Source organism: Pararge aegeria, chromosome 4 (assembly GCF_905163445.1).
Source record: "Pararge aegeria chromosome 4, ilParAegt1.1, whole genome shotgun sequence".
Taxonomy (NCBI): domain Eukaryota; kingdom Metazoa; phylum Arthropoda; class Insecta; order Lepidoptera; family Nymphalidae; genus Pararge; species Pararge aegeria.
In genome coordinates, this window is record NC_053183.1 from 10,844,032 (window position 1) to 10,858,798 (window position 14,767).

The 14,767-nt window shown below is 36.0% G+C and overlaps 2 protein-coding genes and 1 long non-coding RNA gene across 5 annotated transcripts in view; 2 read left to right on the forward strand and 1 right to left on the reverse strand.

Annotated features, from left to right (window-relative positions):
• LOC120623487 overlaps positions 1 to 6,665 on the forward strand; it is a 79,239-nt gene extending 72,574 nt beyond the window's left edge. The window contains exon 3 of the long non-coding RNA XR_005658709.1: positions 6,579 to 6,665. This is a non-coding gene — a long non-coding RNA (uncharacterized LOC120623487). The remainder of the gene's footprint in view (positions 1 to 6,578) is intronic.
• The window catches only part of LOC120623481 (pseudouridine-5'-phosphate glycosidase), a 220,864-nt gene that overhangs the window by 152,548 nt on the left and 53,549 nt on the right, over positions 1 to 14,767 (reverse strand). The window lies entirely within an intron of this gene.
• On the forward strand, positions 8,249 to 12,986 carry LOC120623485 (CD82 antigen-like). The gene has a single exon (XM_039889525.1). The coding sequence runs from the start codon at positions 8,264 to 8,266 to the stop codon at positions 9,368 to 9,370; it is 1,107 nt and encodes a 368-aa protein (XP_039745459.1). The 5' UTR covers positions 8,249 to 8,263; the 3' UTR covers positions 9,371 to 12,986.

Sequence of the window (14,767 nt, forward strand, 5' to 3'; positions counted from 1 at the left end):
AAATTGGATCAGCTTTAATCTAGTTGAAGTCTTACGGGTATTACTCAGTTAAGGCTTAAATTCTACTTTATCTCTATTCAAAAAGAGCTGTGTTCAATAGTTCAACAGACATCGATACGTTGAGGATGATGATGTTGACAAAAAGCGTTTGGTAGGTACTTGAACATTTTTCCCGTTTAAACTATTTTTGCTCTAGGTTGCTCTTAAAATATTTTAAATGACATTGTGACTTAAGTTAGCCGGGTGTTTTTTCTTATTGTCACAAATAAGAAAAAACACCCGGCTAACTTTATAGTGGGCTTTTTCTTAGACCAAGGCGCGATCAGGACCCTTGTAGTTTTAGCTTTAAATTTACGAATAAAGTTATTATCATCATAACATACATATACCATACCAAGAAAAAAATCAGATTTCTTTTTAAATAAAGTAAAAATTGATTTTCACTAAATATTCCAACTAAGGGATTAAATCTAGATACCTAACTAGATCGACGAAGATAACTCCATTCCTATAAGCACAAGTTTAATACAATTTGAGAGTTAAGCGTTTGCCTGCGACATCTTGCCCTGCTCTAAATATCCTTGCAAACTATTTCCAATCTTGATCGCACTATTTGTCCGTGCCGAAGACTGCCAAGCGCGGTGCCTTTGCCACAGAGTAACAAGCTCAACGCTTCTACTAAGTTGTTCTGAACTATGTGTGTACCTACTAGCTGTGGTCCGTGATAGTCACAGTTTTTTTTTTAAATTCCGTGGTAGCCGTTTGCCTTTCTGGGATAAAAAGAAGCCTATTTAGTAACATAGGCTACTTCCATTTGCTAAGACCTTACATTTGCCAAGGCCGTACTAACTTTATGCCAAAAATCACGTTGATTGGTCGCTTAGTTAGGGCGTAGAGGAAAAAAACAAAACACACTTTTGTTCTAGCTTAGCATAATTAAAAAGAAACAACAGAGATAGAAAAACTAAGGATTTATACGCTGTACCAATGGACAAACTGAATAGGTATAAGTCGTCTGACGCAGTGGCGTGCATACAGGGTATGCAGCTAATATAAGATGAAGAAAATCTCCAGTACGAGTTATAAAAAACTTAAGGATAGGCTTTGTAAGAGTTATATTAAGACAACCCTTAAGTTTTTTATAACTCTTACTATAGATTATCTTCATTTTATATCATCTGCATACCCTGCGCATACCCTCCATGCACGCCACTGGTCTGACTTATACCTATTCAGTTGTGTAGTGACTTACTTCGGATCTGTATCAGAGCGTCTAGCAAGGACACTTAGATCACATGGCGTTCATGTGGCTTTTGGAACAAATAACCAACTGAGAGCTAATGGTAAGGACAGGTTGGACAATAAGCAGAGATCAAGGGTATATAAACTCCAATGTTCTGAATGCCACGCCAAATAAGTAGGTCAGACCGGACGTAAATTTGAAACGCGTTACAAAGAGCATAGGGCAGCCTTCAATCATAACCATCCTGAAAAATCTCATTTTGCAAAACAACTTTTAAACAGTGGACATAACGTAGCCAGTAATCATTCATACGAAATATTACATACTTGCGACAAAGGGTTGAGACTTGATTTGCGGGAACAATTAGAAATTATTAAACATAGGAATGGGATGTTCGAATTGCTAAACGAACAAATAAAATTATCAACTTCACCTCTATTGAACATATTCAGAGGGACAAATGAGGTGGGAGGTGCTTAGATAGATAAGGTGGGGGTCAGAAAAGTCAACATCTCCTGAGGATGCTCTGGTTTCGTAGGGAAACGTGCGTAGTGGGTACATTGCTTTTCGCGGAGTGTGGCAAATTAAGCTTAATTTTCATAATATTTCATTTACACGTGTATGTCTGTGCGTATGGCCGTGTGTGAATAATTTATGATTTAGTTAATATATTATCTGGGATATATTTGCTTTCACCATATGCCCGGAATTATTCATCAATCTGAGAATGCAGATTGAATTTAATAGTGCTATCATTATTCTTGTAGATCAATCTGTGTGATTGTAGCCTGTAGGTACTGTATAATTAAAGAAGTTTGTTTTTACTTGAATATTAATTATTTAATTGTTTGATTTGTGTTAACAGAAAGAACTTAATCACGTAACTTGCTTTTTTAATATGAAAAATTCTCAATCATTTTATATAGTTAAGGAAAAAATTATTGTCAATTCACTTCTCCATCTTGATGCAGGAATGAAGTCGTTAGTCTATTAATTTGGAATTAAACAAAGCTTTAATGTCAATGCTCAGACACTGACATGTGAGCACGAGTACAACAGAGTATCCAAGATAAAAGCTTGCATAAGACATCGACCATCATACCCTGGTTTCAATATCCCAGTTGCAAACAATCTCTAATCTCGATCGCTCTATACGGAGACAGCCAAGTGCTTCCAACTTGCGGTTAACAAGCAACTCGGGTTTCTAGACACTAAAGCAAGTAATACTCCGTACGTATACCCTACTATTACAGAAATTGTATGTGACTTTCAGCCATTTTCATGCTGCACAATAAAATTGTTACAAAGAAAGTTATAAGAAGCTAAAACTTTTTATACTTGTAACTAGATATATCCTCTGTTATTCCCCCGTGTACTTACTGTCCATTCCGACATATAAATCGTTCTAACATGGTTCTAACGTTTTTAACTTACCTACCTTAATACAATATTTTTTTAAATCACAGCTCGAGCTCAACTCTTATAAGATTAACGCGTTCAAACAAAAAGTTGGCAAACTAACAAACTCTTCAACTTTATTATTTTATGAATAAAAATAGGTGTATTATTTTCAAAATACAAAGTTGTCTATGCTTTGGGTAGGTTAGGTATACCTTTACCAATGTCCCTGCAAAAAATGGATATCCTTTGCTCTGTGGCAACGTGGAATAACTACAAACTATCAAACATACCGTCGCATTTACAATATTATTAAAATGGATGCTTTGTTTATGTTGTGTTAATAAGCGGAACATGATCGAGTGATAGAGAATTGGCAGATCTATCATAGTTTATTCTTACTCTGCTAAACCAGAAAAATACACTTTACACAATACGGAGATTTACGTAAGACCAACTACAACGTTAGTGTTATAAAACTGTACGGACGAGTCTGGTGGTGAAAATATGTTATTATAGTGTTATCCAGGGCAGATTGGCGCAGTGGGCAGTTACCCTGCTTTCTAAGTCCATGGCTGTGGGTTCGATTCCCATAAATGTTTGTGTGATTAACTTAAAAAGTTTTTCAGTGTTTTGGGTGTAGGTATATGAATATAGCAACGAAATTGCGTGAATCAATTGGCGACAAAATCAAAGTGCTTGTCCAGTGGTAATATCAGACCAGTCCAGACCATTCACCCCGAATGGTCTGGACTGGTCTTATTCGAGTAGATAGATATACCATTATGAAGCGTAGGTAGGTAGGTAGTAGGTAGATAAAAAGTATTCATGGACAAAACAACTTAGCGAAAACTCTACCTACTATTAAAATAATATGAGAGAATCTCATATCTCTCTATGTCTATAAATAGGTTAAAATGATTTTGGAGCACTGCTCCATTATTCTACGTATCATTTTCTGATCTCTTAGCCCAGTCATCTCGTAATTTAAGGAGCGACCTGCTTTCTTATGATTGATAATATGTTTTATTTTATTTTATTCGAAGGAAGCAGGTCGCGTTAAAATGCCATTGAACCTCTGAATATACTTATTATATAAATACGAGACATATTGTAACCGCGCCTAGATAAAACAAAAAAGCAACAGATAAACGGAAACAAGGTATAAAAAATTACCTGGGTGCCTGACCATTGTAGTAGCATTTTTATGCAGACGCGAGACATCGAAATTGTATAAAATATGCATGAAAGGATAGTTTCTACAATAAACTCATTAAGTCATTAAACAAAATAAAAAGTCGTTTAAAAAAGTCGGGATTCCTCAAGAGGTAAACCCTTGTATATATGGGCAGGTTATTTCTCAAGGACTATCTTCAAGAAGCTCCGAAGAAAATAAATATTGAATAATAGAAAAATGTGGCAAATAAACAAAAACATTGTACATTTAGCTTTTTCGGGAATCTTTATTAACCCTCACTGTCCCCACTATATGTTTCTCATCAAAACCGGCCATGCGCGGAAATTACCTAATTAAAAATGAATTTATTGGAAAAAGTACCTACTTCTTACTCAATAATAGATAATTATACCCAAAACATTTTTTTCAAGTGGAACCTTCCCAAAAATATTTAATTGATTTTCAAATTCACACACCTACAGGTTCTTTAGGAGTTTGAATGCTGGCACGCAACTCCAACTGATATGCGATTACCTACTTCTCAATTATATTTAATTATTAGTTATATTTTTCGTTATTGAATATAACTTGCTTTAACGTGGGGAAAACCTGTATGTCTGACAGTCCTTTGCCTGCGTGGTGAACTACTAAACCCTTCTCATTGTGGGAGGAGACCTAGCCCTGTAGTGGGCCGGGTTATATGTGGATTCGAACTCCATTTTTTTGTCTGTGGTGAATAAAACAAAAGTCAAAATTAATTTAATTAATTCAAAAATGTTTTATTCATACCTACATATAACATGTTACAAAAAGAATGATAGTATTTTGTCAAAGAGCGCGGCGTTTGAAATTAAGTGTTACATATGTCAGGTAGATAGGTACATAAAGTGAATTCACCGTTCCCTTATGACAACAGAGCAAACTAACCGATGCGGTCTGAACTAATTGGAGGTGAACTGGTCATGTCGAATAAACGAAAAGTCACGTTAATGAAATAGCCTGGCGCAAAAAAAATTTAGACCGTTGGGATGACGACAATCGAGTATGATCGAACTGCTGAAAGTATTAAAAAACCTGTCAAGGTTTTCATAATTTTAAATTAGAACGTTTAAAAGTACTGTGGCTTATTTTATTAGCACTTTTGAAACGTTAAGTATGTATGTTATTAGTGACGCTACCACCGGTTCAGAAAGCAGATTATACAGAGAAGAAGCCGGCAAGAAACACTGTTGCTCTTTTCCATTCTAACCACCATTTTTCTATGTTGCGTTGTTGAAGTTGTACTTCTTTTTGCGTGTTATAAAAATTAAATTTTAGTAATTTTTTTTTCCGGGTGTACTTATTTATATGTACTACAGCATATATGGCGAAATTAAATATCTTCCGAGCTATTATTCTCGCAAACACTATATTACAATAACAACTAACATTATAAATGCGAAATTGTGTTTGTTTATATTTTGTCCTCACTGCACCAACTAACAAAGCAATCTATCATTTTTGGCATAGACTTAGTATAGAAAAGACGGAGATAAAAATAGGTATACTACTTTTTATCCAAGGCAAACAATCGGTTACCCCACGGGATTTCTAAAAAAAACCGCCATATAACTTGAAAGTATCATAATTAGTTCGTGCGATGTAAAATTTTCACTTTAATTTCCAAACGATATATTGTAAGATGTAGTATTTTTTTATTTGTAAATCGACTCGATTGCTCTGGATTAAAATTTGTTTAAAGCGTTAAACAGATTTTATTAAAGTTCTTATGGACTGAGATTGTCCGTCGGAAAAGGTTCCTATTATAGTAAGTGCCCTATATAATTAACTTTGGTGGTGCAGGGTAAGTTAAGCAGCGAGTAAACAATAAATTACTGTGGCTGACAAATTGTCAATACCTATAGACACTAAGTTTACATACTTCAAAGAAAAGTTAATGAATTTAGTAGCTGTTTATTTAGGTACTTCTTTAAAGCATAAAAAATTTTGTTTTATAAAGCAACCTTTGGAAAAAAATATTATTACAATCACTACGTCAAAATTATTGATATTGCCTAGCCCCTTTATGAGGAAAAATTTATGTATATCAGTTGATGTGGGCGGAAATCTTTATAAACGTCACGAGTATAATTTATTATAGGCAGCCTTGCTAGCTTGTAAACTAAGTGCCAACTCAATAGAGAAAATCAATGGGAACGTTTTCAACAGAATATAAAATATTATATAATCACTCCAAGCCTTTACACAAAGATATGTTTTAATCTACTTCAAAATATATAGAATATGATAGATATATAATACAGAATACGCTCCAAACTGTCAATGGTGATATTTCATATATTTTTTGGACGTGTTTTTCTTTTTATATTTGATTTATTTTATTTATTAAGAGCACTAACAACATGCATATTAAACATTTTTTAAACATAGCACACACACAAAAACATGGACTGATATGCACGTCAATGACAAATGCACATAGCATAAAGCGCCATGTAAACTTAATCTGACAAAAAAATCAACACAAAATTTAACTCACAGATAAGTGTTCGGTGATTTTTTTCCGTATTGCAATTTGAAATTGCAAATTGCAATACGGAAAACCAAATCCGGCAATCCGGTATATACGTCATTATTAGACATCTACCGGATTCGTAACCGGTCGAGTTCGAAGCGGTGCAAACAGCTCTAACTGGAGTATTATTTCGGTTTTCATTTGCACGTTGTATATTTTTTGACTTGAGATTGATATTGTTGCAGGCCCCGCACCGGTCTGCTAGGCGCACTACAAAGGCTCGCCCGCCCCCTTCTGTGACTAGCCAGGCTTCGAGAACAAGGCACGGGCGGCGGATTGTAAGACACATTTTTTTCTATTACACTCACATTTTCAATTGAAATTAAGCTTAATATTATAAATTGTCACAGACGTCAGAGTTTCTTTTGGGTTTTTTACAGATCCCAAAGGAATCATTTATTTCCCGAGATAAAATGTATCCTTTGGCCGTATCCACGATGCAAATTATTTCTATTTTGATAAGTTAAGCAATCAAGCTTAGGTAATATATCAGGTTAAGGTTATAATTTCATTTTTAAATCTTGCCAGCTTCTTTTCTGGCATGAATATCATCATAATAATTCCTACGTTCATCTCCAGGATGCAAACATGTGTGCCAAATGTCAAAAAGACATGTACAACAGCCGGACATTGGTAACACAGAAACAATTAAGCACACTTTCGCATTTATAAAGTATAGCAGCTGTTCTTTTATATTTCTTTCGAATTAAAATGTATTTCTCTACATTTATAAATAGCTCAAAAAATAATACAATATAATAAAGGCATAAAGATGAGGTAATAACTTCGGTAAATATCTATATTAATTTTTCATGCTTTTGTTCGCTAAGTTTCCACCTGCGTTTGCTGCATTTCCAGAGAGTTCAATTCTACCGCAACCTGCACCTATCTTTATGTGAAAATACTTTATCTTCAGAAAACTAGGAATTGAAGAATTGTTTCCTTTCACTTTAGCTTCTAAGCTCCGCGATTTTTATAACTTTTAAAAGAAATTTTACAAAACATACCTCTCAGCAATTATTTACTTTGGAAGTTTGTAAGCGATTCCCCTGCCCTCGTTTGCTCGACAATAAATACTTAAGGCTCGGCATTATCTCGTGCTGGCTATTTATAATGTTGTAAGTAGGTTAGAAAGATTGTACAAGTTATAAATCAATTAATTATAGTCCCTTAGGGTGGTTTTCCACAAGAAGTGCGACGTTGGGAAAATTAATGGGATCTATTTAGAATTTGGTTTCGTGAAGTTTTGTAATACTCACTCACTTATTGAGGTTTGGCCTACTTGTAAACCAGCAACTTACTGTAGCTTGAATTTTCCTGGATACTATTTTCGTGTATGTAAAGATTATGAGCGCTATATATTAAAAAAATTTAGATTTTAATTAATAAAGTCTACAAAACCTATTCAACTCAATTAAATTTTATTTAATTGTTGATACAGACGAAATAGATGATACAGAAATATGAAGATCTTAAATGTACCACGACAATTTAGCGTGCAAATTATTATAAGGGTACCTAAAAAATAATAGATAATCACTACCTATGGTAAAAAACAGTAGCGGAATGATATACATACATCGTTATGCAAAATACAGCAAAGTTTTTTCTATTCAACAAGAATGTCCAATCAAAGACTAAAACTAGCACTAGCATAGGGCATAGAGTGTAAAAACAACCCATATACTATAGGCCAATAAATAAGCATAGGTAGGGCAAAAATTTAAATTGTGGTTGGTGCACAAATTTAATACTGCGGTATTGTGCTCTAAAGAAGTTTTCACATAGGTTTCGTTTTTGCAGAGGCGTGGGGCGCGGCGCGTGGCGGCGGCGCGGGCGCGGGCGGCGCCATGACGCGGCGCCCGCCACCATGACGCTGCCGCCGCCCGCGCGCCCCGCGCACTACCCCGCCGCGCACCGCGCCATGCGCTATTACCGCATCTGGATCTACGCGTGCAACGGGGCACTGCTGCTAGGCGCGCTCGCGTTCTGCGCAGCAGCGGGCCGCGCGCTCGCGGACTACCGCCGCGCGCTCGTGCCCGGCCTCGGCGCTGCGCAGCCCGGCTTCCTCTACGGATACGCGGCGCTGCCTGCACAGGCTGGCCTCCTGCAACTGCTGGGTTGCTTGGCCGCTTTGCGCCTCTCCGAACGCATGCTCAACGCCTACTGGCTTGCCCTCCTGGCGCTTTTGGTGGGAGACGCTGCGATAGGTGTCTATTGGGCATTCCGATTCGAACGTGTTTGTCGAGAGCTACGACCTCAACTACGCATACGCTTAGCGAGAGATTACGACTTGGACGCCGATTTTGCTGAGGCTTGGGATCGCCTGCAGAGAGAGCAACGGTGCTGCGGAGTGACGGGCCCGGCGGACTTCACAGCGTTCAACCGAACTGTACTACCGCCCAGCTGCTGCCGAATACCAGCACACACGCCCGCTGTTACACCGGCTTCGATAGCTGCCACTTCTGCTTCGCCGCCTCTCCCATTCACTCCTGTTCATTGCGTCCCACACACGGCTGCTTGTGCTGAACGATTACTCTCGTGGCTCCGGAGAACTGCGGATGCGTTATTCGTTTTAGGCTATTGCGTTATAGCATTTCTAAAGTTGTGCTTCCTTGGAATATTGAGATACGAAATAAAAGAGATGATTCAAAAAATTAGAATATTACGAACTGAGCTCGGTGCGGGAGAGCTACTTGACGGCAGTCCTATGCACGGCGGGCCTTTATCTCAAACCGTCGTAGTTAACGCAGTGAACGTGAATGGGGGGGTGCGAACTCATGGTGGCAGTCCAGAACGGGCAGGCGAGAGAGACGCCCTGCTCGGGCGAGCTTCAGAACCTTGTTCACGGCGCAGCTTACACGACGAGCCGTTAGGGCCGAAAACAGTGAACGGTAATAATAATTGCGAGATGCGCGAGTTGGCGCGTGGGGAATACCGACCTCTGGCAGCAGACAGTGCGGCGACTCGAATCTGACTAAGATGTTACTTGGAGCGGTTGTTTGGGCGGCGCTGGCGCTCATTCCCGGCAGATGGCTTCGAGGTGGAGCCCCCGATGCCACGCGGTGTCCCCGTGTGCGTGCGCCGGTCGGGGGCACGCGTTCGTCTCGACCACCGCCGCCACACACGCTCCGAATTCGAACTGTAAGCTTATTGCGCGACCAACGAGGTCGGCTGTGCCAGCCATTGTCAATTCAATAAACTCATTGTATGACTACGCGAATTTTATGTTCATAATAGTAATCCAGTCGTAACTGTTTTAGTGAAAGGATATTTCGTGGTTGTTACTTTAGATAAATTGTGATCAGCGTGTACTTTCATTATTAAGTGGCAACGAGTAATTTAGGTGAAGTATATCGATCCCACGAGCAAAGCTTGTAATTAGTTCCTATGCTTGGCAGTTAACCATTTTTTTTATTCTAGAGTTTATTTTAGTTTACCGCAACAATCGTGCAGGACAAACAGACGAATGATCGGAAGTTATAACGTAGACACTATATGACGGTGTAGTGCGAGTGACCCGAAACGTGTAATTATTAGAAATTATTATTGATTGTATTATTTTTTTAGGCATAAGTCGTCAGCTTTTAATTGTATACCAATAGATTAAAAAATATACATATAACATGTGTAAGAAACAAAATTATCTTTTATCAATTAACTTAAATAAAGTTGTTTATTAGATCGTGTTTGTTGATTAAATCTGATCTGATCAATTATTGGTTCTTGTAATTATTAATATACTTGCACCCTACCAATTTTTCCAATGCGTTTTTTAATTCAATTTGTACCTGCACTTCTGATGAATAAATGTTCAGATGGCATTGAATTTTTTGCAACGAAACTAAATTGTCGTTTTAATTTATTTATTTCCTACATTTTGATAACTCCGGACCAACTCTTGATCAGAATACTGTAACGTAATTAATGTCATCCTGTGTTGATATCAATAAATGAATGTAAATAATACTTAGACCCGTTTTGTATGTAAATGTGTAGAATGCGAGTTGTGCATGGACAGGTCAAAAAAATAGTACTGATATGAGCTTAAACGACGTAGTGCCTAAGAATAAAAGCTTATAACCAGTTTAGAATGAACTACAATACAAAACCACATTTTCTGTTACTGTACTAGAGTATACGGCGGATCAGCCTCTTTAAGTCAGGTAATGGGAGCATTTACGTATTAAATGGCTGTGTATAATAGGTGTAACCTAATCCCCTGTATTGATAAATAATTAAACTTCTCACCTCTTATATTCTTGACTTATCTCACTTAGTTTACTTGATACAGTACAGAGTTTTAAAACAGGGTAGCCAGAAAAAAGAATGGAAAATAAGGGAATGGGACATCACTACAGATCGTAAGAAAAATATTAACAGTAGGCAATTACGGAAGTATGAAATACACGTCACTTGCTGTAGGATAAATATTTGGCCAAACAAATGTCAGCATTTTAAATTAAAAAAATATTATTTAATTTCCCAGTGGCATTATACACGCATTTCCAATTAATAAAATTATTTAATTAACATGACACTGTCTATTACTTTTCTCAGTTCGGTCATTTTTCCAGCCTTACACACTTTAAGCTAAGTGAAATAAAGACAAAAGAAAGGTTAGAGGGCCAATGAAGTTTAAGTTTTTATTAATAGGGTTCATTATGTTTATAGTTGTTTCAATTTATAGTGATTGTATTTGCTACGCAGTGCGATGAGTTAGAGTGAGCGGGTTGATATACCTACAAATACGAGTAGTTATCTGTACTCATAATGGGATAGAAAGAACTAGCATGCCGTAAGATACACGTGTAAAAGTAAAATTTAAGCTTTCTTTAAATAACCAAAGACACATAAGCATTTCATAAACGAGAAATAAAAATAACAATAATAAACACTTCCGACAAAAACGATGTTGCAGCGCTGTTCGGTAAAATGACAACAATTTCGTGTAAAATATTTCACTAGGATTGAAACCCAGTAGTATTTGAAAACATTAAAGCATGAATAAAAAAAATACACGACCCTTTACACTTAACGAAAAACTCGTACCACCTCCGTTTCCCCCGTACCTAAAGCGTGGAAAGGGCAACATTGTAAAAAAAGGGCTAGCCCCAATAGAGAGGCTATATACATCGCAGCGTATATTGAATGCATAACAAAAAACATGTAGTTTCAGTGCAGTTATATAAACTGCATTGTAACCATTTTTCTGTTAATATGCAGTTAAAATGCAGTTGATCTGTAGGTACGAACTCTTAGTTAGTTGATGTAAAACAAAATTTACAATGGAAATCAGACGGCTGGTAGTCTGTGGGGCTAAGTAAAGAGCATGTCTAGTTCTTTCGCCTGAAAATAATGCCGCGGCGTTTTATCCATTTCGCAAACCTGCACATACATTTGTACTTAATGGTGTAACTTTTTAGAAATATTGTAATGACTATTAAATTAAACTATTACGCTCAGTGAGATGTTATTACCGCATTAGTTCAACGTATACCGCAAATATGGTCCAATTTGACTTGACTTCACACCAGCAAGCCGATTCTGTATCTCAGTTGACACTAAATTTAGCTATATAAAACCCAAACCATTATTATACATTACTTAATTGTACCTATCTTCCAACCGAGTTAAAATGAACTAATTTGGAAACTTATGCAAAATATGGATTTAACGGTTATTTGGTGGCAACTTTCACCAGTGGCTAGCTAATTTTCGTGTCAACTGAATTACGGAATCGGCCCGCAGTTAAGTTGACTAGATGGAACGCAAGCCTGATTCCTGAGGCGATTCACACTGATGTAAAGTCGAAATGAAAAAATGAAAATCTATAATTTTACCTAGCATTATTAGTGACCTTTATCTTTAAAACATTACGCTACCTACAATCTACAGAAACATAAAATACTAGCACTGACCATACGCGTTTTGCTAAGGACTTTAAATGTCTTTTTTATATTTTTGTAGCTATTAATGGTTAACGTTATCTACATGCGATGTTAAATTTTAGAATTTCGTTCCAATACGTTAATTTCATTGTGAATCACTTCCCTTCCGATAATTAAACATGAGTAAAATATATTGATATTATATTTATAAACAAAAAGGTGTATTCGTTTTAAGTTGCGATTTTGTAAGTTGTCATTAGGTTATTCCGCTTATTTGACGCTTGGTTCTATCCCCCTAGGTGTAATAACATCTCGCTGATTACGTTCGCTTAGAGTAGGTATAATATTTTGTGAATTTATGCAGAAAAATAGTTTTTTAATATTGTTGTCACTGAATGTACCAATCTTATTAAAATTTGTACCTATATTCGGAAAGTTGGATAATTTGTAGCTAGGATCAAATCTAAATCCTGCAATTTCTTCCAAGTGGTAAAATAACATGTGCCTTGGCTTATAAATCGTATAACTAACGTTGAGTTTACCTAAAAAATTATTCGATATTTAAAATGGACCTTGGTACCTCATCACTGACGTGCGACCTAAACCTTCTATTATACTTTCTTTTCATACGTTAACGGCTGACCCCTAACGTTGTTTTCTTAAATTATTACGTCAGCAACACTTCTCCCTACATTATATTAACAGCAAAAATATATTTAATTTTAGTTAATTAACTACTTTTTAATTATTCAAAAATAATTTTTTTTTTAATTTATTTTTTTAAATTATTCAAATTTACTGGTCTGATAAAAAAACAGATATAAATATTAACGTTATTTTTTATTTGAATGGTAGAGTTTTTTTGGTTCCTAACAAATTTAGTAATATTTAGCAAAATGAAATCAATTAGCTTTGGACAATAAAGTAAACATCAAAGCATACCTACCTTTAAATTATTAAATATACTAAAGACTAGGGTGTTCCAAAAAAATTTTTTTTTTCATCATCCTACTGAAGAGTCCCTTTTCCACACACGTTTTGACTTTAGAAGTTAGTTTCGTTGCGCGAAGTTAACAGAAATTAACATTATGAAAATGCCCTTATGCAAGGTCTGAATTATTGACAGAATTGGTTAAATATATTATAACTTTTTCTTCTTAAAATTATTCATTTTCAGAAAGTTACAATTTTGGAGTTCTAAATAGGGTTGGTGGTATTATTTCATGATTATTGAAATTTCATCAATTATGGAAATGTTGTATGAATAAGTACTAACAAAAGTCTGAGGGGCTCAAACTCACAGTTTATTGGGTTTTACGCCCACGTTGATTGACCCAGCACGTTCAGAATGCTAAAATTCTTGGCACAATTCGTAAATTAAACTTCCCTGACATCTACTGCCATCTCTTTCATAAAATTCTACTTTAAAGGTAGTGTCAGTTTCAGAGTCTCAATTTAGGACTTGTGTAAGTTAATAATTTGAGTTATTCACTCAAATTATTAATGGTGTGGAGTTAGAGTCCTGTGACATTTTTATTACTTCAATAATTTCATTATTTTGTTATATACTGACAGATAATAAATTAATTAAGTTTATTAAGGTGTTTCATAATAGTCTTGTTACAACTTTCCGAAGGTACGCACTAGGCGACTGAGCTAATATTATCATGAATAAATGCATTAAATAAAATCTTTGTTAAAACGTTTTGTATGTTATTTCGTTTCCTACAAACCAAATTTCTATCTCCTTTAAACTAAATTTAAAAATTTCCAATAGTTTTTGTAGACATTCCTGGCGCAGTATTGAGGGCGGTAGTTTTGTACTTTGGAAGTTCCGGGAATCGATCCCCGGCAGGAGAAACTTGATAATTAAAAATTTGAAATTTTCTCTGGTCTGGTTGGATTGCAGCTAATAGCTACATGACAAAAATCTACCGTCGAGCGACCTAACATCCCATAGGTACTTATTTTTTTTAAAGGATGTATAATTTAGATTGAACCAATTAACTGGATCGCCGTTGTATGTCTCAGACTATTTTACTAACAAATCGGCCAAATTTCTAAAAGATTCCCTTAATGGAGGCAGTTCGATGTTTTTCGAGGCAATAAATGGGCATACGAGAACTAGGCCAAACCGCTTTTGACTGACTTTGTAAATACACCGTTATTTACTGCTGTTTAGAAACACGAGTCTATTAATCTTTCAATAATAATCAATATATTGTAAAAAATATAGGTCAGCTAATAGTTCGTTAGTGAATTTTCGTTAACATGTTAAACTGGGAACACACGGTATTTTGCTGCAGTTTTTGTTGCTATTGGTATATTTTTTACTGTTTAAGTAAAGGAGTAGCCTATTGGGAAAGTGGAGAAAGCCCTTTGGCTTCACTTTCGGGGCCCGATTTCAAAACCTGAAACATTCAACTAACTTTTCTAATGTTGATCACTTGCTTCATCGACGAAGGAAAACATCGTAAGGAAAC

Excerpts from the sequence above, each read along its gene's own strand:
- LOC120623485 (XM_039889525.1), top strand. The coding sequence starts at position 8,264 with ATGACGCTGCCGCCGCCCGCGCGCCCCGCGCACTACCCCGCCGCGCAC.